The sequence below is a fragment of the Mrakia frigida genome, assembly GCF_051309035.1.
Source record: "Mrakia frigida strain ATCC 22029 unplaced genomic scaffold BDY24scaffold_5, whole genome shotgun sequence".
Taxonomy (NCBI): Eukaryota; Fungi; Basidiomycota; class Tremellomycetes; order Cystofilobasidiales; family Mrakiaceae; genus Mrakia; species Mrakia frigida.
The window spans coordinates 119451-145759 of NW_027481276.1; the positions used below are offsets into that span (position 1 = coordinate 119451).

Here is a 26309-nt window from a genome sequence, read left to right on the forward strand (position 1 = left end):
GGTCTGGACATGGCAACCTCGACGATTGTCCTTTCGGATCCCATCGACGACTCCCACTTCTCTCCCAACGCGATCATGGAGAAATTCCTCGTGGCTCATCGAGAAGGAGCACTTGCCGGTCGGAGAAGCTGGGAAGGAAGAGCCAGATTGGACGCCTGAGGCGGGTGAGCTTCGTTGTTGGGTTTAGCCTCTTTGTCTCCCTATCTCTTTCGTTGCTGCTCTCAGCCGTTCCTCAGACTTACTCTGCGATTTTCTTTACGTGATCGCTTACATCTGTACCCCACTCTTTTTCGAGCATATCGACGACTGGCTCACCTCTTGATCTCTCTCTTCGTCTTTCATTCTTCGTCTTGCAGCCGTGCTGCCTGGTCTCATCATCTCCCCTACGCTATGATTTTATTTCTATACACGACCTGTGATTTGTGCTTCTCGTCGCTCCTTAAATCTGTCGTATCGCATGTTCGCTTCTTTCGCTCGAGGTCCGGAAACGACGCGTCGGAACTTTGGCCGTTCTTTCGCTGTTCCTCTCAAACTCGATGTTACTGGAGCTCACTCAATGTCAGCTGAAGGCGGTTCAGAAGACGGCAAACAAAGTGAGCTTCAAGGGTAGCAACGGGAGCTCGAGGCCCTCTTTCGTCGGACGCGCTCGTTCGTCTCGTCCCATCCGAATCTCTCAAAAGCAAGAAACAAACTCGACTACCAATCTACTCGTCCTCGTCCTTGATCTCCTCCACCGTAGCTCCCTTGTACTTCTCCTGCTGCTGCCCTGGCGCTGACCCGTCGGCTCCTCCATCGACGAGCTTCTTCTTCTTTCCCTTCTTGTCCGAGGTCGACGAGGAGGACTTGTCCTTGCCGGACGAAGCCTTCTTCTTCTTCGGTGGGACGTCCCAGCCCCACAGAGGTGTCCAAGAATCCATCTGAGGAACAGAAACGAACGAGGAGAGGAAGAGAGAAGAGAACGACGTGTGAGCTCGAGCGAGAAACGAAGCGTCGAAAGTCGGGGAAGGGTACTCACGAAGCTGACATCTTCGAACAACCTGGGGAAGATCCAGATTCCAGGTTTGGCGACGAGGAGAGTGATGACGTAGAAGATGAGACGAAGGATGGCCATGGCGAAGAAGAGACCGAGGAGGACGAGGACTCCCATCGACAAGTAGTAGACTCCTAGACGGAGAGTGTAGGGCCAGAGGGGGTACATGACTACTGAGAGCATGACGAGAACCTGCGATGACGAGACGAAGGAAGCAGGAGTCAGCTTGAGCTCTCAAGATTGGGCAAAGACATGAGCTTCAAGCTCAAACTGAAGAAGGAAGGAGGGCGAGCTCAAGGCTCGAGGTGATGGTTGAAGGAAGAGTGCGAGAGTGTACTGACCATTCCAAGCCCACCGACCAAGGTCCAGAACTGGCTTCCCTCATAGAACCATGCGTAGTAGTCGAGACCGTCTGGAGTGAAGGCTTGTTGAGGGTTGATCTGAAGGGTTTTGGGGGATCCTTCGGCTGAACGAATGACTCGGAGGAAGAAGGCTCTGTGGACACGAAGAGCAAGGGGAGGAGGTCAGAGAAAGTCACTAGAGAGCAATCTCAAGCAGCAAGAGGACCTCGAAGTCGAGGCCGAAGGGCAGAGAAGGAAGGAAGCGAAGGGACGAACAAGGGAATGATGGAATGAAGCAAGGCGACGGCTTCCTCCTCAGTGGTGACCTTTGGGACCTTCTTCTGCTTGGCGAATTCGGGGGAGAGGAGCGCTTTGATAGCTCCCTTACCTGTAGAACCAAAAAGAGGACAGAGGGATTGTATCAGTACGAGGATGGGGCGAAGAGACTCAGAGTCGAAGCTCATCCTTTGCGCGTCCTTCCTCCTCCTTCCCTCCCTTCCTCCTCCTCCCCCTCAGCTCTCCCACGTTGCTCCTACAGGTCGAGACTCACCCTTGAAGTAATCTATTCTCTTCCCGTTCAGTAGCCCACTTCTGATCTTGGGTCCAGTCTTTGCTCGAAGGAAGTTGACGACGTTTCGTTGCTCGGGGGTGGCCTGAAGAGGATGCCAGCGAGGAAGAAGAAGGGCGAGATCAGTGACGTTTCACAGTCATAGTAGACATCTCAGAGCTTACGTTTTTCCTGTAGGAGATGAGGAAAGCGTCAGTGATACGTCTGAAAGCTGCGAAAGAGCGGATGGACGAACTGCTGATCTTCCATCATCGTGGTCGGTGGAGAGAAGGAAGGGGCGAGGAGCGAGTGAGCTCGACGAGCTCAGGTCAGAGATCTGAGGCCGAGATCTGGATTTCTTGCCCACTTCAGCTACTCTGGCTAGTTCCTCCTTCACCTTCAGAAAATGAGTGTAGGAAGCATCGTCTTTCGAAGAGGAGAGAAAAAATGCAGGGGCCGTCGTGAACTCTGAGCGGCGGCGATCAGATGAGAGTATCTTCGCTTCTCAGTCGTCGATTTCAGCGGCAACACCGCTGATTGGCCACTTTCAGAACATAAAATCATCTATAGAGAAGCCTCAAAAGAAACCCGGACGAAAACTGACGCGAAAGAGAGTTCGAAGGGACACGTCGGTCGCGAAAGAGTGCAGCTTTGCCGTTCCCCCTCGTCCTCGCCTCGCCAACCCAAGAACCCAGAACAAGGTCACCTAAGCGGATCGCATGTCCTTCTCCCAAGCTGATCGAGCCTGTGATGATACCGTCAGTGAAAGGAAACATCAGCAAGGAATAGATATCGAAGGAACGAAACTCTCGACGCGTCCGAGAAACTCACTTCGTTCGCAAAGCTCTCGTCAGCCAAAATCCGAGCTCCAGTGATGGCGAGTCCAGTAGCAGCTTCAAGGGTACACTTGTGAGCTTCGGCTGCAGAGACATGAGTAAGAGAAAGGAGAAGAAGTCAGGCTCGAAAGAAGACGAGGGAATCGCATCGTCTGCTTCTGCTCGTCGTTGAGCGTACCTGTTCGAGCAGCGTCGGTGAATCCGATGGTGTGATTCCCAGATCCAGCAGGCGAGTTGATCGAGAAGAGTGGGTGACATCCTGGGACGACGTAAGTGACCTGAGAGAGGAAACGAAAAGCGACGCGTTCAACTCGCAACAGTTGTATCGAAGCCATCTTCCCAACACAGGAGCGAGGAAAGGAAACTCACGTTTCCAAAGTCTGTACTTCCTCCAGCGGGTTGCGCCTTGATGGGAGCACCGAACAAGTCGCCCATAGCGGAGGTGTATTCTCGTCCAAGAACGGTGCTGTTGCGGAGGTCGGTGTAGAGAGCGTCCTTCTGAACCTTGAAGGTGCAGCCCGTAGCTTCGGCTGCTGCTTCGAAGCAGTTGACGACTCGTTCGAGAAGGGCGGTAACCTCCTCGGCCTTTGGCGATCTGACGCAGTACCTGTGAAGAGAAGATGTTGGATCGACTCAGTATCTCGGAACGGGAAGGAAAGAGGGAGCAAAACTCACTTCATGGCAGAGTGCTCGGGGATGACTGCGTTTGAAGAAACAAGCAGAGAAGAGAAAGACGGGCGAAGCCGAGGCATGTCAGTGAAGAGAAGACAACGAGACGACGCGTCTGGGTTCGAAGGGAGTAGGCTCAGGCGTACCGTTTGGTGCAAGGCCTCCGTCGGTGATGATTCCATGAACTCTGTAGAGTACCAAAACCAAACAGCGTGATTCTCTCAGTCGTGGCGAGCTCGGAGACGGGGAGAAAGAGGGACCAACCGAGCGTCAGGCTTCATCTGCTGTCTCAAAGCAGAAACGGATCCGTACGCCAGATGGGCAGCCTGTGAAGATGATGAACGTGACATTAGGTTAGTATGAGTCGAAGGGAGTGTAAATATAACGCAGGGGACGCACATCCAGAGCATTAATTCCCCTGCGAAGAAGGATGCAGGAATCAGCTTCGGTCAAAGGATTCGAGAGTCGAGAAGAGCGAAGCGAACTCACTCCCAAGGAGCAGCAGCTGCATGTGCTGTCTTTCCGAAGAACTCGACTGATACCATCTGGGGTTCGCGAGGGAAACAGAAGGGGTGATTCGGGTCAGCACGAACGCACGCTGAAGAATCGAAGCGAGAGAAAAAGCGAACCTGAACGGCCAACGAGCTACCGATCCCTCCCGAGTTCAAAGGCCCAGGAGTTGGGTGAAGCATCATGCAGGCGTCGAGTCCTTTGTCTGTGGAAGAGAGAGAGAAACAGCGTCAGCTTCGAGAACGACGCGTCGACGAGGTCGACGAAGAGAAAAGGCATAAACTCACAAGCTCCGAGCTCAATAAGAGCACCCTTTCCTCCTCCTCCCTCTTCCTGTTTATCGAGGCAAGTGCGAGTGCGGTCAGTAAGAGAGAAGAGGAGGAAGAGGAAACGAGAGGGCGAGATACGCACAGCAGGGGTTCCGATGAGAACGACAGTCCCAAAGATCGAGTGCTTCCTCATAGCCTCTCGGACACCAAGCAGAGCGGCAACTCCTGAGATGGCAATTAGGTTGTGCTGTTCGAGAAGAAACGCAACGAGGGCGGTCAGCAAACATAAACGTCGCAGAGGAGTTTCTCATCCCTCCTCCTTCCCCACCACCATCAACTCTCCTCCCGTACTCACACCACAAGCATGTCCCACTCCAGGCAGAGCATCGTACTCCGAGTTGATCCCGAACGTCCTCTCCTTCTTGAACCCGTCTCCCTTGAGCGAGAAGGTCGCTTTGAACGCCGTCGCCAAACCTCCCCAAGATCGCTCGACGGCGAATCCCTCCTTTTCAAGGTACGAAGTCATGGCCTCGTGAGCCTTGAACTCTTGATAGTTGAGCTCAGGGTGGTCGGAGATGTAGAGCGAGAGCTTCCTGAGAGGTGCGTCGAACGAAAGAATGGCTTCTTTGATGGTTTGACGAACCTGTCAGAGAGGAAGAGGGGAAGGCCGAAAGGAAATCGGGAGAGGTAGAGTTAGTATTGAAAGAGAGATGCCAGAGCGCAAGTAAGCAAGGGGGCAGGAAGGAAGGGAGGGACGATGGACGGGGAGAACGAACCTCGGGAGCGAAGACCTTGTCATCTGAAACGAAAGACTCGTACGATGGCAGACCCTCCCAGCTTTCCTCGTTCTTGGAAGGAGTGACCCCAGAGCAGCAGCATCCATGAAGGTCACCAGCGAGCTGCTGAGCGCGCGCCGATGGCTGATAAGAGGGAGCGGAGGTAGCCTTCTCGACGGATGGGGAGGAGGAGGCGGTTCGTTGAGAAGAGGAGCTGGAGCGACCGAAGATGTTCTTGAAGGGAGAGAAGCAGCCTGAGGTTGGAGTTGGGGAGGAAGATCGCATCTTAGAGTAGTCGAGAGAGAGAGAGAGATTGGAGTTGGGGGGGAGATCAAAGCAGGGCGAAAAAAGAAGCGTGAGCTCGAGTCGGAGATGGGCGAGGGCTGAAGATTGGGAGAGACGCCGTCCTTCCTCCTCCACCTTGACCGTCTTGGGGTCAACGATCTAGAGGGCAAGAGGAAGAGAGCGAAGATTCAGAGATGGCCTAGTAGTAGTGTGCGAGAAAAAGAAGCAGATTTTGGACCGACAAGAAGCAAAGAAGGGAGGCGCGCATCTTTTGACCTCGATCTCCTTCGAGGACGACTTCTCCCCCGCGGATCTGCTTCGTTCACGGAAATCTCTACGAGATGGACAGATAACGAAGTAGAGCGGAAAGGAATGAAGTCGCCGAGCAGTGACTTTTTCGAAGATCAGAAGCAAGACGGTCGTTTCGTCGACGCGCGAGAGGAAGAGCTGACAGAGTTCTCCTGTGAGACTCTGACTCTCCCTCTCAACTGAACTGAAGTGAGACGTAGAGGATTCAGAGAAGAGTGTTGGCAGAGAGCTTTATCAAGAAAGTGAGCAAAAGGGAGGCGAAGAAGATGAGGAAAGGGAGGACGTTTGTTCGTTTCACTGTGTATAGCTCTCCGTATCATCTACTCTCTGGGTTGAAGGTTCTCTCGTTTGTTTCTTGAAATGTTAGTTAGTCTCCTCCCTCGTTTCGTCTTTTCAACGATCTATGTATGTCTCTCTCATTCGTCGAAACTGAGCTGCATTCAAGCCGATTTCAACTTCGCCTCCTTTCCTCCCCCAACCTCTTCCTTCTCCCACACCAGCGATTCTTTGACCCACCTCTTCTCCTCCCGCGCATGATCATCGGCAAAGGTATTCCCTTAACCTAACAAGACGAGGAGTCTCTTATCCATCAGGAAGGCTCTCAAACGACGGAGGACGAGCAAACGAAACACCCAGCTTGCCCTCCCCCTTCGCGGCCTCTCCTGAGGACTCTGCTCGACTCAGGACGGATTCTCCTGGGACGACTGGCTCGAGTCCAATCTCTTCCGGCAGCTGAAGATCCTCTCATCCCTCTGGCGAAATCTCGTAACGCTGGCGCCTTAGGAAAGGGAGGAGAGAAGGTCGTTCTCAAGTCGTTCGATGGTGAGCTCTCAGTTCCCTCTCCCTCCTCCTCTCACCTGTCTCTCTCTCTCTCTCTACTGACTCCTCTCTCTCTTTTCTCTTCCACCATCGTCCTGAAGCTCAAGGTCGTGAGTTTCGTTCTAGATCGGTTATCAAACCCATAGACTGCCCTGCCCACTCTCGCTGCTACGAAGACCTCCTTCGTCCACCTCTTCCGCTCCCCAACCCGCCTCCAACAAACTGCCCTTCATCTCGTCCTCCACCTCGTCCACCCCCAACTCCTCTCCCATCAGATCTTGAACCGCCTTGAACTCCAATTCCTCAATCAACCCAAGTGCCTCTTCCACCTCAGCTCCAACTTTCAAGGGCAACGAACCGAGGACAACCTCCTCTCTTCCTCCCTCCGCCTCTCCTTCTCCTCTCGACGTCAACCCATCGCTCCCTCCTCCCTCGTCCTCCTCCAGCCTCAAGCCTCCCACCGTCTCCACGATCTCCTCCTTTACACTCCTCCCACTGTTCTTCCTCCTCCCCAGCAAGCTAGGTCTTGCTCCTCCCTCTCGAATCTCCACCGCTCGCATCAATCCCATCACCCTCTCCTCGATGCTCCTCCCATCCTCTTCTCCGACGCCTAGCTGAGGGAGGTTCGGGGCGAAGAGAAGCTCGAGAGGGAGTGGCGAGAAGACGGTTCCTCCTGGCGTTGGAGCGAGGATGGGAGGGAAGGGTTGTTCGAACAGGAGAGGGGATCGAGAAGAGGCGGGTGGAGGATCTGACGGATCTGCTGTTGGCTACTAGCTCGCTACTCGTAGTCATAGGAGAGGAAGAAGAAGGTTCGAAGAGATTCATGGAATCTTGGGTTCATCGAGGTTGGGTGGCAAAGGAGAGAATTTCTCAGGTTTCGAGGCAAGGGCGATGCTCTTCAGAGTCGAAGCCAAAGAAAAGAGCCTGGGCCCTAGAAGAAAAGTTGGTTGAGAGGTGAGAAGTAGCGGCGAGGCTCTAGTACCAGATTCGGTGGTTTGGGAAGGTTTTCAAATCGGAGAAGGCGAAGGGAGCAGCCAAACAAGATCGGATTTCTGTTGGCACGAGGCGGGCATCGAACGCGCCTCTGATCTTCTTTTTTTCGACCTTGAAGTTTCTGCTGTTTCTTGTTTTTTTTTCTTGCGAGAGGAGATGGTAGTTCTTGAAACCGCGAGGGAGGAAAGGAGCTGCATGTTCGTCGGTCAGCGTCGCGGCTTCACTCTTGCTCTCTCTCTCTCCCCCTCTCGCTGTCGAAGAAAGCTTGCAGCTGCCTCACCTGCTAGCTGAAGGATAAACGAGAGACACGCGAAGAGAAGGAGACGTCTTATCGTTAAAAAGGGAAAGAACTCAGCCTGAGATGGATCTCTTCTCGACGCGTCGACGTGCAGCTCAACTCACTCGCCTTCGCCTCCTTTTGCGTCCTTCCCTCTCGGCCTCCTCCAATCAGCCACCTAACCAGCCTCCAGCAACCGAGATCCTCCAGTCACCTGAAAGGTAGCACCTGCCTCTAACTTGTGTTCCACACGGAAAAGAGAGAAGTGAGAGACTCACGTCGACCCTTGTCCGTCCCCGATCGAACCGACCGAGCGCATACACTTCACTTCCTACAGTCCCATAACACCGTTTTACTGTTAGTAACACATCTCCATACTGTTGCGTTCAGGAAGAACCTGCTCTTCGTTAGCTGAACTCGCTCTGGCGCTGGCTCTCCTTCGAAAGAGTTGACGAGGAAACGATCAGATCCCCGTAATGCGGACTCAAACCTGGAGAGATATCAAAGCGATGATGTGAGGGTGCGAAGTCGTCTCCTGTGTGACTCCGGTGAACTGATTGAAGAGGAAAGGAAAGAAGGTAGACGCGTCGAAGTCGACTGAACGACGATGGGAGTGAGCGAAGCTGACGTAGAGAGATGAGGCTGTTGTGAGCTCAGAAGATCGTAAACTTGGTGCAGATAACGTAGGTAGTACTGGAGGGGAGTTGCTGAGTCTGACGAAGAGTTGAGAGAGGCGAGGAGGGAGGCAGGTCAGCTTCGAGATCTTACATGGGACAGGGAAAGTAAGGATGTATGGATGGGATCCTAGCCTGAGCCAAGAGTGAGAGCTCAACTTTGAGGGTCAACGTGCATGACCGAGATACCGATCCAGCTCCTGAAGAGAGGCGAGGAAAAGATCTCGAGGCTCTCCGTCGAGCTCGTTGATCAAGAACTCTCCTCTTGGGGGAGCTCTCTCTGACGGAAATCCTTGAAACGATTTCGATAGGACGTAGACTCTGAGCTCCCTAGGAAGGGGGAAGAGTAGACTTCTGGAGGTAGAAAACTCACCCTTCGACTTCAAGCTCGAGAACCTGATTTCCTCCTTCGACCTTCCTCTTACATCAGCCTGCCTTGAGTCGCTCTCCAACGAGGCTAGATTAAAAGGACGAGTTTGGAGTTGATCCTTGAGAGCATATGATTTGAGATCCTGAAAAGTTTTGACTCCGGTGAGGGTTCCTTGGGGAGAGAAGGGAGAGGAGGGAAGGAACTTCGAAGCTCACACGAACGTCACCTTTCCTCTCCTCCTTCTTCCTCTTCTTCCCCCTGCCCTACATAACATCTGCTCCAGCTCCCGAATCAATATCCCCTCCCCTCTGACTTCCATCTACTCCTCAACTCCTCCCTCCCTCTTCGTCTCCTCCTCCGACCTCAGCGTTTCGCCTTTGGCTTCCCTCCCTTCCCAATCCGTCGAATTTGCCTCGTCTTCGGAACCCGCTTTCGCCCTATATCGACACATCTTCGATCCCAACGAGATGATCGACTTGAGGACTCCTTGCCGAGGAGGAGAGAAGCTTCTCGAGGAGAGGTGTCGGAAGGAAGCCAGAGTGTCGGAAGGGGTTGAGAAGAGAGACCTCGAAGGAATGGGGCGTTTCTGTCTTCTTTCGTCGTCCTCGGCTCGACCACCATCGAAAGTAGCATGGATCGTAAGGCTGATCGAACACTTGTCTCTGGCTGTTTGTCTCTCTTCTGGCAGCTGGAGGAGAGGAGAGCTTCATGGAGAAGGCTTTTGCTCGTGAGTAGTCGGAGCCCACTTCACTGCTTTTCTCTCCTTTGTTGAAGACCGTCGACGGTTCGGAAACCTTGTCGGAAGAAGACAACACATCTGGGGTGTAGTTTCTACTACTGGTTGAAGGGACAGGGGGATGAAAAGGAGATGGACTGAAGACTCGACCTCGGCTTTCACGACGCGTCGAGAACCGACTCTCCTTCCCTTTCCTCTTCCTTTGAGGCTTTTCTCTTTTGATGGTTGATTTCGATTTTGAAGTCCGGACCTTTGGGCCCCTGGTTACTTATATTGCGACCAAGAAGCAGACGACAGTTTCAGACGAACAGTCGGCCGTGGTCACCCCGCAGATCTCCTTCATCTGTCCCTTCCTTGGTCCCAGCTGTCTTTCTGTCTCTCCCAGGGTGACGCTAGCAGTAGTAGCTGACTTTGATGACCTCTTTCTCCTTCTTTTCTGGACCGTCTTTTCCTCAGTAACCAGGAACCGGAGAGGAGAAGGATTAGGCAGCTCGGTTCCAATGAACTGTTTGATTCTCCTCCGAGTAAGCTTCAGCGCTCCCTTCTCTCATTTTTGATCGAGATCACCGTTGATCTCTTCGCCTCGATCTTCCCTTAACACCCTTGTCTCGGAGCAACTCTCTGTAAGTTTGATCCGCCTTTGCTTTCCTTCGCTTCCCAATCATCCCGACGTCGAAATCTTGTCTCTCTCCTCGTTCCCGACGCAGGTCAGAGAGATGCGTGCGCACTTTTAGAGCCAAGATCGTGCCTCTTCTTCGCTTGCCTCACTTCCGAGGTCTCAACCACATCTCGCATCAATTATCTTGTCGTCGTCAACATCTTTTCGGCGAATCACCCCGTTTCTTTTCCCAGAACCATCACAGTCTACCCTCGTTTCCTTCCTTCCTCTTCCACCTCTTCCTCCACCTACACTTTCCCTACTCCAACTTCTCATCCCATCACCATGGAACCCTCAGCAGATTTTCAGAGGACTCGCTGCAACAACGCTCGTCGTTCGGCGTCGTCCCCCTCTGTCTTCTCCACCCCTTCCTCCACCGTCCCCTCCTCCCACCCATCGAACAAATCTTCAACTCAATATCCGTCTCACTACCTCCCTTCGCCTGCTCTCGATCAAGAGCTCGACTTTGCGCCCAACCCTTACCCTTTCGGATCAGCTCGCTCGTCGACGTCGTCGAACGGAATCCGATTGGAGGACGGCGAGCAGGATCTTCCTCTCGATTTCTACTTGGACTTGGAAGGAGGAAGGACTAGTTCTGCGAGCAGTTCTTCGGGAGTCGACGAGTCTGGTGGATTTTTCAACGACTTCGAGCTTTCCGGTTCCGCGTCGGCTCCTCTTAACCACCCCACTCCTCCCTCCCCGTCTTCCACGGACTCGAGCCTTCCTCTCCCTTCGCCTCTCCTCGTCCAACCCTCGGAACCTCCTACTCGTCCTGTCGTCGGCTGGGAAGCTGGAGGATGGGACTCAGTCAGTCCTTTCGCCCGGGAAGAGGAGGAAGTGAAGGGAGGCAGCACAAGGCCAGCCGTTGGATTTACCATCGTCAAATCGTTCGAGGAGACCAGGACCCCCCAGGTGAGCTTTTAGATTCTTTTCTCCTCGAGTTTCTCCTGGTTTCACTCTTCCGTTGGTCGTCGAGGACTCCATTTTTCATTTGGACTCGAAGCTGACGCCTCTTTTCCTCCTCCGTCGGATGCTTTTTTCTTCCTTTTCAGGCCTGCCAGGCTTGTCGAAGCAGGAAGTCGAAGGTGAGTAGTTCGTGCGGCGTACTTCGCGATTTAGGGAGGTTGGGACGAAGGAGGTTGGAGTTGCGACGCGTCGAGGACGAAATCGAGACGTGGTCGAAACCGCACTGACGAGCTCTTTTTTTCTTCCTCCTCCTTCCACTTAGTGCGACGGCAAAGCCTCTTGCGTTCGATGCGAGAACCGAGGAATCAAGTGTGTCTACATCGCTCGCTCTCCTCGCGTCCGAGGCAAACGTCCGGAAGGGAACGCTCGATCCTTCTCCACCTCCTCCCTCTCCTCCTCCTCCTACACCAAGGACGCCCTCCCTCATCACGCCACTCCAATCAAACCCACGTTCATCGTCAAGTCGGAGCGAGGAGTCTGTCGCTCGCGGAGGGAGAGCTCGGACGGAGATTGGGAGGGAGGGATTCAAGGCTGGGGGAGCGAGGTGGTGGGCGAGCCTGTGGCAGCCGCTTCTGAGCTCTCCTACATCTCGACGTCGGAGCAACCCAGTCGTCGTCGTCCTCAAACGGATCCCTACCCTTCGCCTCACGTCTCGACTCCTCTCGGATTCGGATCCCACCGCCTCTCCACTCCTCCCTCTTACAACCACTCTCGATCTGCGACCTCTCGATCCTCCTTCCCCTACCCCACTCCTCACGAGGACCGCTCCTTCCGACCGTCTCCCCACCCTTACCTGCAGCACCGTCACTCCATCGCTCATTTCCCTGCTCCTCCTCCCGCTCCCATCTACACTCCTCCCACCTACCAAACCTATCACGTCGCCTCCGACTCTCCCTTCAACTCTCAAGATCCCTACCAAACCAACGATTACTCCTCCCCTACCCTCGCACACCAACCTCTCCTCGTCGATCAATCGGACGCGTCGCCTTTCATCGTCGGTGGATTCGCCGCTCAATCTTACCCTCCTCCCCCCACCGCCGAGTACCACGACCAAGCCGCTCCTCCTCCTCCTCAGCCTTACTACGGCTACCACTCAAGGCAGCCCTCCTTCCCTGGGACCTGCGCGCCTCCCACTTCGGACTCGCACCTCGGTCTCTACCCTTCATCGGTTTCCCTCGCCAGGGAGGACTCGAGGTCCTATGTTTCTGATCAACCTGTTTGGAAGGAGGATAATTGGGAAGGGATGGGCTACTCGGGGTGAGGGGGAGAGAAAGGGCCTCTACCAGGTTAGTTTTCATTCCTTTCTCGATGAGAAGAATCGAGCTCACGAAACTGACCTCTCCTCTCTTCTTTTCTTCAGATTTTGTCAACTCGTTCGCCCTCTTCGTTACATGTAATACTAATCTATTTATATTTCACCTATCTAGCTGTCTAACTAGATCTGCCTCGTCTCCCTGTAGCCTTTCGTTCCCTTCTCTCTCTCTCTCTCAATGGACGCGCCGAGTCTGCTTTCTTTTTCACTCTTGGGTTTCTCTCTCTTTCGATTTTAAACCTCTGCTGTTCTTTCTTTCGGTTCGTATCTGGTTCCTTCTCTTCGGCTCAGTTGTATAGCTCCATCTTATCGTCACTATCTAATATTCTACGAAACCGAAGCGAAGAGAAGAAAGAGACGAGACGAGCTCGACGTTAATCTGGAACGAAAGGGAAAGGCCAGCCGAGAACGTCGTTGAGGCGTCGAGACGAGCTGTCGATCTTCTGGAGTTGGCTGGCGGATGAAGAGAAAGGAACATGATTGCAGAGGAGGAGGGTTGGGAGGTCGAAGAGTCGAGTAGCGAGGAGACGAGGGGAGAACGCATGTCGAGCCGGTCGTGTGAGCGAAAACGGTTTCGATTTGAGATGAAGAGAGGAGGATGTAGATGAGAAGTAGATAGGGAAGGGAGAAGAGGTCGGCTTGACGAGGTGAGAAAGGAGAGGAGGAAGAAAAGGGGAGGGAGGAACGAAGAGACGCGAGCTCACCCATACCGCCTTCTCTTCTTCTTCCCCAGAGAAGCCAAGAGTTGACCAGTGCGCGAGCTGATCCCTCCAGGAGTGGCTTGCGCTCACAACGAGCCGAGGGATGCAGTTCGAGAAAATCTGTCGTCGGCGTTGGAGCGAAACCAACAAGCTTTTGATGAACCCTCTCTTCTCTCCTGCAACTTCGACCTCCTCCCCCCCCTCCCCTCCCCTCTCTCTCCTTCCCTTCCCCCTCCTCTCCCTCCCTCGGAAGTCGCTTCCCTAGCCCCGTTTCCCCTTCCTCATGATGAAGGACGTCGGGGGTTCTCCTCCTGTCTCATCCAGTTGGAACCAGGCACAAATTTGAACGGTGAACGGAGGAAGGGATTGACTCTGAGCTCGACGCCGACCTTGACCGATTCTCGATTCCCCTCACCTCCTTCTCACTCCTAACGGGCTGCCCGATCAAGATGAGATCTGCGGATAGGATATCCTCGACAATGAAAAGCTAATTATCCTGATCTTCTTCTCATTCCCAGCAATCCACATCAACCTCCCTCCCTCCTCCTCCTCTTCCTTCCCTCTCGAGCTCACCTCTTTCGACGCCTCCTTCCACCGTCCCCTTTCTCTCTCTCCCTCTTCAGCCCACAAGCTCCTCCCCTCAAGATGCTGGATACCATCTCAACCAACTTTGACTTTGATGTCGACTCTCCTTCGCCCATCTCGTTCCCTCAGCCCTCCTCGATCTCCTTTTTGACCCCTCCTCAGGTCCCCCGTCGTTCGATGCTTCAACTCCTCCCTCAACCCCCAAAGGACGATTCCCTCCTTTCCAACTTCAACGAAACCAAGGATGCTATCAGGCTCCAGACTTCGTCTTCCCATGGCCAGCTGGAGGAGAAGAGGAGCAGGAAGAAGGACGACCTCTCAAGGAGATTCAAGCACCATTGACGCCGCCTCCTTCGACTCGACGGGATCTGGTTGTCAACGATAGAGCGCAGATGTTCGAATTGATGAGGACGGATTGTTCAGAGGATCACTGTGGTGAGTCAACATCGTTCTTTTCTCTCGTCGAAGACGGGAAAGCTCGAGCTCACCAACCTCCCCTCCTCCCGTTGCTGTTCGTTGTCCCATTCTTCCTCTCTCTCTCCTCAGCCATGGCAGCTGAAGTCGTAGGGATCACCATTCCACCCGTACTTTCATCCTCGACTCCTTCTGAAGCGGTGAAGGTCGAGGCTTCGTCGGATCAAGCAGCGAAACCGTCGAGAGCTCTGGGAAGATGGCCTTGTCTCCAGAAACATCCTGTGAGTCTGCTTCTTATCTCCCATCTTCATCTTGAAACCGACAACCAGGAGCTGACTCTGCTCTTTCCTTCGGCTCGACTCCAGCTCTGCATTCTCATCTCTACCGTCGTCCTCCTCGAACGTCTCTTCGCTCTTCACCCTCGACTCAACGCGTCTGATCAGTTTCACGCTGTTTCCCTCGTCCCTTTCCTTCTTCAAAACACCCACTGATCTATTCTCTCTCCTTCTGTTCATCTCTTGCCGGACCTCCCCTCCACCAGCCATCACCCACGACACCTTCCTCCGTCTCAGCTTCGCGTCTTTCCTCCTCACCCTGAGATTGACGTCTGACTGCTCGTATCGCAATGCCCACTTCGTCGACTCCGCTTTCTTGGAGCCTCAAGAGCACCAACCTGATGGATGGGGAGCTCCTGGAAGCGCTGAGTTTCGATGTTTACATCTCGAATTCGGAGTGGGTCTTTCTCCGCCTCTCCCGTCTCTTCCACTCTCGTCCGCGTCGCTCCTCGTTCTGCATCACCGCCCTTTCTTACCACCCTTCCCTTCCTCTTCCCTCAGATTCCTTCACCGAGCCACTGGCTTCTGGACGAGCCATCTCCTCCAACAACAGCAACGATCCAAGGCGCGTCGAGCTTGCCTTCCCGACCTCTTCCCCGTCTCTCTCCTCGCTTCACCACCTCCGCCGCCTTCAACCGGCAACCTCTTCCTCACTCAACGCCGCTCGGGAGTGGAGGAAAATCGATATAAGGAAGGGATCGTTTCTTCTCCTCGTTCGGGGAGGAGGATGAGCGGAGAGAGCGAGGAGATGCAGACAGTCTGGAAGGAAGGGAGGCTGGAGAGGACGGAGGCGTGGAGTAGATCTGGTGAGACGAGGAAGGGAGGGAGGGAGAAGAAGGGGAGGAAGAGAGAGGAGCAGCGGAGGTGAGGGAAGAAGGCGACGACGCGTTCGAGATTCGGTTCGACAATCTGACTCCTGCTCTTCGTTCTTCTTCTTCGACTTGACAGGGAATCGCTCTAGCTTCGTTGACTACTCCATCGTCGTATCTCCAAGCTTCTTCGGGTCCTTCCAGCTCACGTCCAACTCGCACGTCTCTCGTTATTGCTTTTCGTTTCCCCTCTTTTCACCTTCCCTCTCCCTTTCCTTCATCAGTTCACGACACACACGCACTCGTAGACAGACTCTTTCTCGTCTCTCACCTTCGCATCTTCCCCTCGTGTACACGCATTCTCGCATCGCATCGTTTTGTTCTCTCTCTTTCTCCCTCCCATCTTCTTCGAGCGATTTTTGGACTTGATTTCCTCGTCACGATTCTCCTTCAGCGTTGTTGCTTTGCCATTGCTTGCTAGCTTTTTCTATCCTAGCCTCCTCAAAATATTCCAGAAAAGGACGCTGTGCAAGAGAGAGGAAACGACAAGGGAGAAGACGCGTGTTCGACAAACCGACAGAAGAGCTGCTTGCCTCGTCTCTCAGAATAGATAAAACATCAGATCGATCTAGGTAGCTGATTCTATAACGAAGCGGGAAGTTTCGTCGAGACGACCTTCTTTAAAGGATCTATCGACCGGCTCGCGTCTCCTCCCTCCTCTGCCGCCGACCTCGACCCCTCCTCCTTCCGTTCCATCTCGATCTCGACCGCCGACTTCCCTTCTCGGGGATGTTCACCTACTCCTGCCATCACACCCGTCTTCTCCAGCCGAGTAGATTCTCGCTCTATCTCTACGAGTACAGGGAGACCCGTTGTTGTTGGAGGAGGAGGAGGAGGAGGAGAGCGATTCGCCCACCCCTCCCCGTAATGTATAACCAGGAGTAGAAGAAGAACCCCGAAGAAACTGAGGGCAGCGACGATAGTGTTGGCCACTCCGACTCCTACAGCACGGACGAGGGGGAGGATTCCAGCCGACTGGAAAGCAGAGGAAGACGAAGGGACGAGGTCAGCTCTGACGCGTCGAAGAAGGGGAAGAGTAAACGCGTACAGCTCCCGCCGCAGCGAAGTATCTCATGCAGATTGTCTGTACAAAGGCGAATGATAGAACCAGAATCAGTCCTGATTAGGGGAAGACTCAAGAAGAGAGAAGAAACTAACGATCGCGATGGTCTCCGACGAACGAGCCGGGTTGATGTCGACGCAACTGGAAAAGGAGAGGAAGATGAGCATCGAAAAGGACGAAATGGAAAGGGAATGAGTCTCACTAGGTGTTCGCTGAAGCGAGAACAAACATCTGGCCGACTCCAGCGAGGACTGAAAGGAAGAAAGAGGCAGGGGTCGGCTTCGTTTTTCGTCCCTCCTTCCCTTCGATCTGAGCAGTTCACTCACAAAGAAAAACACACGGAAGAGCCAGACCACCCTTCCCTGTCTCCATAGTCCAACCAGCCCCCAGAACGGCGGCGGGAAAGAGGACGAGACCTCCTATCAAAGCCGAACGAAGTCGATCCTCGGGTCTACCTGAACGAAGGAAGACGACGACAGCGATCAGTCTCTTCGAGAAAATGTGAGATGGAGCTGATGAGAACGAAGCTACACTCACGATAACCTCGCTTCTTGATCCACTTTGCCGTCGTGAAATCCGCCCATTGACCCCCGAGACGCGATCCGACAAAGCTTCCCAACCCAGAGGGCAAGTAGAGGGTTCCTATCAAAGCTACGTTCTCAATTCCGTAGCGGGGAGCCATGGTGTACGCTGTGACGGAGAGCAAAAAGGAGGTCAGCGTACTGAACCTTACCGTTCAGGAAGAAGAAAGGGAAGGAGAGGTCGACCAACTCAAAGGGACCAGAAGGACGTAGGTTGCGAGAAGTGTGAAGGACGAATTCAAAGACTGAGCGTAAGAAGAGCGGGGTCAGGGTTTGTTTTGCACGTCTCAGGGGAAGCTAGACGGGACTCACGATCAACAGGATGTTTGGGTTCTTCAGAAGAGCGACGGCTCGAAACGGGGAGAACCAAAACATCACAAAGCGTTTCCCCGTCGCCTTCTTCGCGAGCTCGTGAGGTGTAGGGCCATCCGAAGTGTCAGGTCTGTGTTGAAGAGGTATAAGAGGACTGAGCTTCGAATCACTCGAGACGAGCGAACGCGGAAGGAACGGACTCACACGAAGAAGAAGATGAGAACGAACACTAGCCCTCCTGCTGCAGCGAGAAGAGCTTGGAAAGATCTCCACTCCGGTCTAGTATACTGCTGAAAAAGACCTGCTATCGAGGGAGCAAGAGCGGGGCCGACTGAAGCAGAAAGAAGAAGGTGATATCATCAGTTTTCGGACTCAACGCGTCGAGAAAGGGTGAGAAAGCGACTCACGAACGAGGCCTAGATAGAACATTCCCATAGCAGTCCCACGTTCCAGGGGACTGTAAATATCACCGATGGTCCCTGCTCCTACAGAAAGAGCGGCACAGGCTCCTGAGAAGAGGGAACAGGTTGGTAAGACGAGGGAGGAGGTCAGCTCGACCGTCCTCCCCTTCTTCTTCCTCGCGTGAGTAGCTGATGAACTCACCGATAGCTTGTATGACTCGAGTCGCTATCAAAGCTCCAAGGCTGTTGCTGAAGACCACACCAAGGGATCCCGCGATGTGAACCGGAAGGGATATCACTTTGTTCCTTCTCCCTTTCCAGGTCAGCGCGGCTTCCACTTCAAGTCTCAAAAAGTGGATAGGTCCTCTTCGGAGGAAAGTGGCACTCACAGTAGATAGGCCTCCTACCGTAGAAGCCTGAGAGAGGAGCCCATATCAAGGGAGCAGCTCCCAGAACCGCTGTGAAGATCGCGACGGTGCCGTCTGAGAGAAGAGCAATGTGCGATCAGTTATCGAGCTCGCAGATGCATGAAAGTCGAACACTCACTGATAACTTCTGGCGACGTGCGAACACTCTCTGCAATATTTGGAATCGAAGGGAAGAAGGCAGCGGAGGCGAGGGCTGAGCGAGAAGAAGGAGGGAGGAGGTGAACCTTTCAGCCAACAGGTCTGAGAGGTCAAAGAACGAAGATCCTGCCTCACGAGCGAGGATAGCAGACAGGGAGATGGTTGCTACGATGAGACTCTTCCGGCGAGCTGTGGGAACAAGAAAGAAAGAAAGAGAGAGTCAGCTCAGGAGCAAAGCTCGAAGGAAAGAAGGGAGGGAGGGAAGGAAGGAGGGATGTTGAGCTTTTCCGTTTCCTTCCTCCGCTCACTTTGCGCCCTCTTTCCCTCCCTTTACGGATCGTGAAGCTCAAACTCACGAGAAAAGCGAGTAAAGGGATCATCCTTGTCTATCTCTGAGCCCCGTTCCAAATCTACAGCTGCTGATGGCTCCCCCTGCTTCCTCTCCTCTGCTTTCAGAACAGTCGAGGGTGAGCTCGAAGGATCGGGCGAAAGGACGGTCGCGTTCGAGCTCCTCCTCGTCGATATCGGAAGGGAGGCCGCGGCCATCGACGCAGGGCAGGACGAGATTGAAGGGCGGGAGAGAAGAGGAAGAAGGAAGGGGACCGAAAGACGAGTGAGTGGACGTTGAGAGGAAGGGGAAGGAAGGCCGGGAGGAAGCCCGTCGGATGGGAGGGAGCAAATCAGTTTCGGTTGGCTTGAAAATCTCGGTGAAAAGATTCTAGACGCTTGTATTTTATCCCTCGAACCTCCGAGTCCAGTTAACCGATCCGGATAATCCGGTGTCGTCAAGAACAGAAACAAAGAAGAAGATTCGACGCGTCGAGCTCGCCGCAATTCAACGACTGCTTGCTTTCTCGAACAAGACGAAGTCAGAAAATAGAAGAAGCGTGTGTAATAGACTAGAAAGACATAATGCCAGAAGATCAAAGCGTGAAACGAGAGAGGAAACGACAAAGAGGACCCCGAATCCAACTACAACACGTCCCCTTTCGGGTTTCCCGAAGAATCATCATCTCCCTTCTTCCTCAAAGCAACCTGACTCCCCCATCTTTCCTCCCCATCGGCGAGAGACTCTCTGTCGTCGTCTGGGTTGATCCTCAGCTCTTGAAGAGGGTAGTCGGAGGGAACGACGTCTCGGGACTGAGTGGCAGGGTAGGAGCTTGCGATGGCTCCTGAAGTCGACCCATGTTGAGTTCGTCGAGCGGGAAGGATGTGCCAGCATCGGAGGACGTCGGCTGCGTTGCAACGAAAGGAGAGAGCGAGATGATGAGCGAGGGACAGGAACAGATGAGCGACGCGTCGAACGAACCTTGCGAGGCGAAGACCAAGAAGGCGATGGGTCCCAGAACGACCGTTACGATGTCTCCTACGATGGAAGCTGAAAAGAGATGACCCAGCAAAGTAGCCTCAGCGAAGAGCGAGACGAAAGAAGAACGACGGTCGAGAGAGTGAAGCTCACCAAAGTCATTTTGAACGCTGAAGGAGAGTGGAGTTCAGCTCAACTCACCTTGGAAGCGACGCTACGAGAATCAATTAACGCTTCTTGGACTCACACTACCGATGCACTGGAGATGAAAAGGAGAAGGGGGTGTCAGCGTCGTACTGGAAAGCGAAATCGGACGAAGAAGAGAGACGCGGAGCTCACATCACTCCCAGAAGCACACACATCCCGAAGCTGGGAAAGGGAACAAGGAATCAGAAGTTAAGTTAAGCTTGATCTGAAAGCGGTGGGAAAGCAGAAGCACGACGAACCCGGCGAGACGAGAAGCAAGAGCGACCGAAACACCGCCAACGGACAAGCTCTTCCTTCCGTTTTTCCTCAGATTGGTAACGTTGGAAGTTCCAGATGGTCGCTGAACGTTGTACTTCCTGACTTCGAGGTAGTGACGGATGAGCAGGCCTCCCGTCCCGACTGAGTAAAGGAAGACGAGAAGAGGACGGAGGTTCATCAGCTTCGAAGGAAAAGAAGGCAGAGGAAGAGACTATGAACTGACCCTCGAGAGCAATGGTGACGCAGTTTCCACAGAGCTGGGAGATCGTCGAAAGAGGGCGAAGAGTTGAACTCAGCTTCATCGAGGCCGAAGGTGAAGGAGAGCTAAACGAGTCAACTACTGACCGTCCAAAGGGTGTTCCAAGTAACGAGGGGAACGTCGTCGTAAGCACAGTAGAAGATGGCGACGTAAACTTTTTCCCGATGGGAGAATCCAACCTGCGAAGGCGAGAGAGGCGTGCGATGGAAAGCGCGTCAGTCTGAGCAGCGACGCGACCGGCAAGGAAGAAAAGACTCACGATCAATCCCGCCGTTAAGAACGAGAAGTAAACGACCCATCTGTAGGAAAAAGTTGAAGAGTCTTGGTTATCAGGTGTTCGAAAGTGGGAACGGTCAGGCGAAAGAATTGCTCACGGTGTGAGCAGGAGAATGAGAGTCAGAGCTCTCGAATCAGAAAACTGGGAGAACCTCCCCTTCGCCGCAACGACTCGGAAGAGAACTCGGACTACGACCAACGTTGCTGAAATGACAAGTGCTTAGGGTGGCGAGAAACAGAGAAGCGACGAGACGTAGGTCAGTTCATAGAGCTGGACGAAGGAAGAGAGGAGGATCAGTTTCGAAGGACGAACCAGGTATACCGCTCAACGTCATCGCTGCATTGACGACACAGACGTTCGAGACCTGATCCGGAGGCATCGTTCTAAGCGTCCCGCTCATGAACCTGGAGCATAACCATCGATGAAGCCGGAAAGTTCAGCTCAACCGGACGCGACGTAAGGCTCTTCCTCTTTCCTTCCCTCCTTCCAAAGACTACGACTCACATCAAGCTTGTCCCAATCGCAGTTACGATGTATCTGAGATAGAATCACCAAGAGATGGTCAGTTTTGGGAAGGGGGAAGAGTCGAGCGAGCTCGCCTTTCTTCCCTGTCTCGTTCCGTCGCAAGGTCCTCACAAGAAGAGCATCGTCGAGATGGTAGCATCTCTTTTGACCTTCCCGCTGACGAAGGTATAGATTAATGGAGCATTGAGGACAACGGCTAGAAGGTGGAACCTGGACGAAAGAGGCGACGCAACGAGCAGGTCAGCGAAAGAGTTCGTCTTGGGGCAAAGAAGAGGAGCCGGACTCACGAGAAGTAAGGAGCGAGCTGGGAGTTGGGTTGCTCGTAAACGATGCTCATGTATATACGAGAGCGGATGACGAGATCGAAGAAGGAGCGGGACCAGAGTCGAGGGACGGCCAGAGGAAAGTCGAAAGTTGAGGGACTTGGGGGAATGTGTTCGAAGAGGAGAGTAACGAGGGCGAGAGCTGCAGCTGCTAGGGTATCAGGAACCGAGACTGAGGAGAGGACGAGGGAAAGGAGGGTGATGGTTGCCTTCCGAAGAAGGAAGGACGATAAGTCGTCAAAAAAGGAGGGAAGACCAACCAAGGAAGACAGGACGCTTCCTTCCCTCCCCCCAAAAAAGTCCGCCTCTCCATGCGGAGCGAGAGTCACGCCGAAAAAAAGATATAACGTAGAGGGGCTCGGTTGATGTTGGAGTAGGATCTCGAAGGCAGCAGGAGGTGGGAAGAAAAGCAGGGGCGAGCGTTCAACCGGCCGGACTCGAACGACATCGGAGAGAGAGCGAGGAGCTGGGAGAGGGAGAGTCTACAGGTGAGAGAGCTGTCGAACATGCTGTAGTGGCCGACTGTGTATGTTTGTATCAGACTTGGAAGAGACAGCTTGGGAGAGAGACGATGAAACAGGCGAGACGGAGGGGACGGGGTGGGCGGCGAGGGAGGAACAGGCCGCCAAACACCTGCCAGATGAGGAAGGGAGCTTTTTTAAAAGATATCTGCGAGTGCTGCCAAGGCTCGAGCGGGAGAGAAAGAGGTCGCATACAGGGAGGTGACGCAGGGGGGAGAGGAAGGAGAGCTCGTGTGAGATTGTCGAAACCTCCCTCGACGCTCCAGTGAACGCTTCTTCGAGGGACGCTTGATGACGAAAGTAAAGATGTCTTGTTCAGTGTATTGACTTTTCTGATTAGTGGATGAGAAGACGTCGAAGAAAGAGCTTGAAGTTGAGAAGGTTTTTGAGGAGGGAGAGGGTTGGGGGGGAAGGAGGCAGACGGTGAGCTCGAAGAAAAGTGTTGAGCTTGACGTCCACAATCTCTCCTCCTTCCCCCCCCCATCCTTTCTTATCTGCTCACCGAGCTGCAGCAAAACCTCCTCTAGGACTACAGCTTTCTTATCCCCTTCTCCAAAAAACACAGAGACTCGAAACCAGGATAAGGGAACGCGGACCGTCCAACCTCAGACTCACCAGCCGAAACCGCCCTCCTTCTTCTTCCCTTTCCTTCGTGTTGCTGCCTCCCACCTCTCACCGCTCGATTTGTCTCTTGCATGGATATGCTCTTAACATGGTGCTTTTCAGCTTCTAGCTGGTCAAGATCACGTTGTAGAGCTCAAAAGACGAAGAAGGAGGGCCTCCCTCTCATCAGAAAGGTGAGCCGACTTCTTTCCTCCTCTCCCCCTTCCTCTTCAAGCTGAGATCTCACGATGCCTGAAACAAAGCAAGCTACACATCAGGGCGAGCTTGCTCCAACTCATTCTGAGATCGAGAACTGACTTTTCTCTCTGTTTTGTTTCTGGACAGTTTCAGCAATCCGTTCGACCCGCTCTTTCCTCGAAGCTGCTTTTACTCGCTCTTCTCTCTACTGCCAACACTCCCGGAGACCTGTACATACATTTCAGTGCTCTAAAATCGACTCCTTGGAACCCGCCCAACCACCAAGTTCAAGCTCAACAACCCGAGCCCCTCCAGCTTCGCTCTCTCTTCAGCTCGACTTCCTTCGCCCCCTCCATCGCCCTTCAATTTCCCTGCGATCCCCCAAACGACACTCTGATGCTCTGATGGTATCCTTTTGACGCGTCAACAATTCACTTCATCAAGGCCTCCAAACGGGCACTTGAAACTCAAACGCTCCCCCCTGCCCTTCACCTCCGCCTTGGATCCTGTTGTAGAGACTCTCATATTGGAGTTTGAACGTCCGAGAGCTCGGTCCTTCATTTCGATAACCCCTGGATCTTCAGAGATCCCGCGTGGACCTTCCTTCCTTCCTTCGCTCTCTCTCCTCCAGCAGCACAACTCTTCGCTCTCTCTCTCCTTCGCTTCCTCCGACCGCCATCCCCCGCGACCCTTCCTTCTTCACCCTCCTTCCAGTAAAGATGACCCCTCAGATCATCCCTGCTACTCCCATCTTCCACGAAACGAGCGAGATGGAGTCCTATCATGCAGGAGAGAAGACGGGCGACCTCGAGACGAAGGGCAGCGAAGTCGAATCGAGTGGAAACGAGGGGGAAGTTGGCGGGCTTAGCTACGAGAACGATGGTGAGCAGTTCTACAAGCAGTACTGGTACAGGTGAGTAGATCGCCTGATTTTTTCGAGGCGGTGTTGGTATCTAGAGAAGAGGACGACGCGAGAGTTGACCGATTGATCTCCCTCCCCTTGTTTTCCCTCTCTTTCAACAGATGGGTTGGACTGTTTGGCATCACCCTCACCAACTTCGCTGTAGGAATGAACACTCTCTGGTTTGCTGCTCCTTTCGTTCCCGTGAGTCCTCAAAGCCGCGTAGTCGAGCAACGAAGAGGAAAGGAAGCTCGGCAGCCCAAGACTCCGCTCACTCTTTTCCCTCCCTTGTCTTCCTTCTCCTGCAGATCTTGATCTTCTTCGAGCTCGAGGTATATCCTCTCAATTGGACTTTCAACATCGCCAACATCTCGCTCATCGTGATGGGTTGTTTTGTGCCTGTGATCGTTCAAAGTCAGTTTCTTTCGTTTCCGTCCTCTCCCTCTCCCCTCCCCCACTTCTCATTGAACAGATCGCTGACGATTCAACGTATCCATCTATACTCTTCCCTTTTTTTTTAGGAATCGGAGTCAAGTACACTTGCTGGGGAGGAACACTCTTCCTTTTGATGGCGACTTGGTTGAGGGTCGGAGCGACTCACGACGTCGCTCACGGATATCCCATCCTCGTCGCTGGCCAAATATTCCTCGGATTCGGAAGTTGCTTGCTCGGTATCATCGGACCCAAGTGAGTGGTGCCTGACGAGCGCGGAAAGAGAGGCAGGCGAGGAATTCCAAAGCCCGACGTCGACGAAACCATCACTGACGCTTCTACTTCCCCTTCTCGACGCAGGTTCGTCGAGATCTGGTTCAACGAGACCTCCAGGACTTCGGCTACTGCAATCTACTCGGTTGGTGGAGTTGCGGGACAGCTGATCGCACAACTCGCTGCTCCTCGATTGATCGTTGACGAAACGAGAGTCCAACATGGAATCCTCGTCTGCGCGATCATGACGACTGTCTTCTGCCTTTCCGCGTGAGTCCAGTAACGATGTAGAGTCTCCACTTTGGCTACCAGCTGAACCGCATCCATGTTCTTCTCTGTTCAGGTTCGGGGTTCTCTCCAAGCCTCCCAGTACGTCCCGTTCGTCTCATCCCGTCTCCCCTTCGACGCGACTGACTCGAAACGTTTTTCTCCTGTTCCCCTCCAGCTCCTCCCACGTTCACCGCCGCTACTTCTACCCTTCCTTTCTTGACTACTGTCAAGACTCTCCTCGGACTCAAGGTCGAGGGAGTTGAAGGCCGAGAGCCCATGAGACGGAGGGAGAGGGTCGATGTTTTGATCTTGACGATCTGTTGGGTGAGCGGCTCTGAGCCTGCTCTCTTGTGGTTGCTCTTCGGTTTGCTGAACCAGCTATCTGTCCCTTCGCCCTCTTTTGTTAGTCCCTCATCACTGGTACCATCGCAACCCAGCAAACCTTCATCGCTCAGATTCTCGTGAGTCTTCCAAACGAAAACCGAGGATTTCGCCGACGGGAACTGACTTTCCCGTCGTTAAAAGGTTCCTCTCGGATACACGGCTGAGACTGCTGGAGTCATGGGAGGCGTAGTTATTGGTTCAGGCGTTTTGTTTGCGATCTGTCTGGGCGTGAGTCGTTTCGAACCTTTCTAGTTGCTTCGCCCCTGACCCACTCCCTTTTCTTCTTCCTCCAGCCCGTCTTCGATCGGATCAGGCATCTTGCCCTCGTCATCAAGGTTTTTGGAGCTGGATTCCTAGCCGCTTGCATTGGTTTCGTCTTTGCTGGTGAGCTTGTATTTCACCTTCGCCCACGAGTCTCGAAGGCTCGCACAGGCACTCATACCCTTCGCTTTCTCTTTTTCGTCAGCCAAACCCGCCAACGACGCATCCCTCTACGTCGTCATGATCTTCCTCGGTGCCCTTGCTTTCTCATCCAGCCCTCGTGAGTGGTGGTTCTTTCTTCCTTCTCACGCGTGGGAAACTGACGCGACGCGTCGCCTAGTCGTCCTTGAGCTTGGATCTGAGCTCGTTCGATCTCCCGAAACTACCACCATGATCTTCACCGTCGGAGCTGGTATCTGGTCAATCGCCTCAGTCGAGAGTGAGTCCGTTTGAAGGAGAGATGCGTCCCGCTCGTTCTGACGTTGTGTCGTTTCTTTTTGCGTTCAGTCGTCACTCGTCTGATCAATCCCGTCGATGGAACTCTCCGAGGAGGACTTGTGTACATGGCTGTCGTTTCCGGAGTCTCCATCGCTTGTAAGTCTCCGGCCTCTCTGTCTGGTCGCTTGAGAACGGGAGTTCGACGCGTCGACGATCTTTCCTCTTCGCTGACTTCGTTCCCTCTTTCTTTCCTCAAAGGCGGAGTTTGGCTCAAGGGAGATCAACGAAGGAAGCAGACTGATATCACCAAGCGATTGGCTGTTCAGCCTCCTGTGTAGACCTTAATTTGCGTCTTGGGTTTCGTCCTCTGAGGGCTCTTCTCCATCGCCTCTTCATCTACATAGCACCTCTTCCATATCATATACCTACTCTCTGCTTGTAGCCTTCCTTTGCTCATGATTTCTTCCCCTCGAGGTCACGATCAATCTAACTTCTCTTCACGGTCCATCGCGCCGTCGCCGCCTCTGCTTTTGACCCTCTTTCTTCCCGCCCGAAAGTCCCCCTTTACCATCGGAGACAGCAAGTAGCTGTTCTGTCTCCTTACTCTGACAGAGAGCGAGAATCCTCCCCGCAAGCATCAACGCAAAAAGAAGGGAGAGGAGGCCGCGA

The 26309-nt window shown here is 53.6% G+C and overlaps 8 protein-coding genes across 8 annotated transcripts; 3 read left to right on the plus strand and 5 right to left on the minus strand.

The window, feature by feature from the left end:
- Positions 1-649: 649 nt before the first annotated feature.
- Positions 650-2196, minus strand: SEC62 (Sec63 complex subunit SEC62). The gene is made up of 7 exons (XM_076639005.1): positions 2175-2196; positions 2104-2110; positions 1922-2024; positions 1648-1759; positions 1372-1525; positions 1016-1222; positions 650-917 (listed from the first exon to the last, which is right to left on the minus strand). The coding sequence occupies exons 1-7, from the start codon at positions 2189-2191 to the stop codon at positions 705-707; spliced, it is 813 nt and encodes a 270-aa protein (XP_076499423.1). The 5' UTR covers positions 2192-2196; the 3' UTR covers positions 650-704.
- A 267-nt stretch (positions 2197-2463) lies between these two features.
- Positions 2464-5502, minus strand: BDY24DRAFT_378996 (M20 family metallopeptidase). Its single transcript, XM_076639006.1, has 14 exons — positions 4979-5502; positions 4558-4845; positions 4345-4449; positions 4221-4266; positions 4053-4138; positions 3913-3968; positions 3823-3841; positions 3688-3749; positions 3570-3610; positions 3430-3454; positions 3124-3361; positions 2933-3032; positions 2750-2838; positions 2464-2663 (listed from the first exon to the last, which is right to left on the minus strand). Exons 1-14 carry the CDS (start codon positions 5261-5263, stop codon positions 2625-2627), a joined length of 1479 nt encoding a protein of 492 aa, XP_076499424.1. The 5' UTR covers positions 5264-5502; the 3' UTR covers positions 2464-2624.
- Positions 5503-6053: 551 nt separating this feature from the next.
- On the minus strand, positions 6054-7183 carry BDY24DRAFT_438798 (uncharacterized protein; the record flags this gene model as incomplete). The annotated part of the gene is made up of 2 exons (XM_076644391.1): positions 6054-7064; positions 7174-7183. The coding sequence occupies 2 exons, from the start codon at positions 7181-7183 to the stop codon at positions 6526-6528; spliced, it is 549 nt and encodes a 182-aa protein (XP_076499425.1). The 3' UTR covers positions 6054-6525.
- Positions 7184-10384: 3201 nt separating this feature from the next.
- On the plus strand, positions 10385-14568 carry BDY24DRAFT_368618 (Zn(II)2Cys6 transcription factor domain-containing protein; the record flags this gene model as incomplete). The annotated part of the gene is made up of 8 exons (XM_076638030.1): positions 10385-11011; positions 11152-11184; positions 11328-12216; positions 12426-12637; positions 13111-13129; positions 13793-14098; positions 14210-14358; positions 14443-14568. The coding sequence occupies 8 exons, from the start codon at positions 10385-10387 to the stop codon at positions 14566-14568; spliced, it is 2361 nt and encodes a 786-aa protein (XP_076499426.1).
- A 134-nt stretch (positions 14569-14702) lies between these two features.
- BDY24DRAFT_412475 (uncharacterized protein) lies at positions 14703-15529 on the plus strand (the record flags this gene model as incomplete). Its single annotated transcript, XM_076643063.1, has 4 exons — positions 14703-14809; positions 14914-15218; positions 15361-15395; positions 15506-15529. 4 exons carry the CDS (start codon positions 14703-14705, stop codon positions 15527-15529), a joined length of 471 nt encoding a protein of 156 aa, XP_076499427.1.
- A 296-nt stretch (positions 15530-15825) lies between these two features.
- BDY24DRAFT_379011 (major facilitator superfamily domain-containing protein) lies at positions 15826-18863 on the minus strand. Its single transcript, XM_076639007.1, has 15 exons — positions 18561-18863; positions 18340-18393; positions 18185-18259; positions 18028-18120; positions 17841-17936; positions 17645-17746; positions 17442-17568; positions 17238-17367; positions 17116-17170; positions 16882-17034; positions 16671-16799; positions 16547-16595; positions 16440-16485; positions 16330-16365; positions 15826-16256 (listed from the first exon to the last, which is right to left on the minus strand). The coding sequence occupies exons 1-15, from the start codon at positions 18748-18750 to the stop codon at positions 15864-15866; spliced, it is 1728 nt and encodes a 575-aa protein (XP_076499428.1). The 5' UTR covers positions 18751-18863; the 3' UTR covers positions 15826-15863.
- A 313-nt stretch (positions 18864-19176) lies between these two features.
- Positions 19177-21867, minus strand: BDY24DRAFT_368620 (uncharacterized protein; the record flags this gene model as incomplete). The annotated part of the gene is made up of 14 exons (XM_076638031.1): positions 19177-19439; positions 19514-19610; positions 19758-19806; positions 19850-19879; positions 19957-20116; positions 20199-20232; positions 20321-20413; positions 20494-20533; positions 20609-20729; positions 20824-20915; positions 21016-21048; positions 21148-21246; positions 21324-21531; positions 21708-21867. 14 exons carry the CDS (start codon positions 21865-21867, stop codon positions 19177-19179), a joined length of 1479 nt encoding a protein of 492 aa, XP_076499429.1.
- A 1533-nt stretch (positions 21868-23400) lies between these two features.
- BDY24DRAFT_438802 (major facilitator superfamily domain-containing protein) lies at positions 23401-26084 on the plus strand (the record flags this gene model as incomplete). The annotated part of the gene is made up of 13 exons (XM_076644392.1): positions 23401-23594; positions 23705-23786; positions 23891-23996; positions 24104-24269; positions 24375-24557; positions 24631-24656; positions 24733-24881; positions 24965-25018; positions 25083-25169; positions 25235-25325; positions 25408-25641; positions 25710-25796; positions 25899-26084. 13 exons carry the CDS (start codon positions 23401-23403, stop codon positions 25976-25978), a joined length of 1539 nt encoding a protein of 512 aa, XP_076499430.1. The 3' UTR covers positions 25979-26084.
- Positions 26085-26309: the final 225 nt, after the last annotated feature.

Bases quoted from the DNA above. Each gene is read 5' to 3' on its own strand.
- BDY24DRAFT_378996 (XM_076639006.1), bottom strand. From the start codon at position 5,263: ATGCGATCTTCCTCCCCAACTCCAACCTCAGGCTGCTTCTCTCCCTTC. The intron at 3,969-4,052 runs GTTCGCTTTTTC...CGCGAACCCCAG, and splicing joins GTAGCTCGTTGGCCGTTCAG to ATGGTATCAGTCGAGTTCTT. The intron at 2,664-2,749 runs GTGAGTTTCTCG...GTATCATCACAG, and splicing joins ACGAGAGCTTTGCGAACGAA to GCTCGATCAGCTTGGGAGAA.
- SEC62 (XM_076639005.1), bottom strand. The intron at 1,760-1,921 runs GTGAGTCTCGAC...TTGGTTCTACAG, and splicing joins GAGAATAGATTACTTCAAGG to GTAAGGGAGCTATCAAAGCG. The intron at 1,223-1,371 runs GTCAGTACACTC...TCGTCATCGCAG, and splicing joins TGGTCGGTGGGCTTGGAATG to GTTCTCGTCATGCTCTCAGT.
- BDY24DRAFT_379011 (XM_076639007.1), bottom strand. From the start codon at position 18,750: ATGGCCGCGGCCTCCCTTCCGATATCGACGAGGAGGAGCTCGAACGCG. The intron at 18,260-18,339 runs GTGAGGCAGGAT...CTTCTCGCTCAG, and splicing joins CCTGTCTGCTATCCTCGCTC to CCCTCGCCTCCGCTGCCTTC. The intron at 18,121-18,184 runs GTGAGTGTTCGA...CTCTTCTCTCAG, and splicing joins CACGTCGCCAGAAGTTATCA to ACGGCACCGTCGCGATCTTC.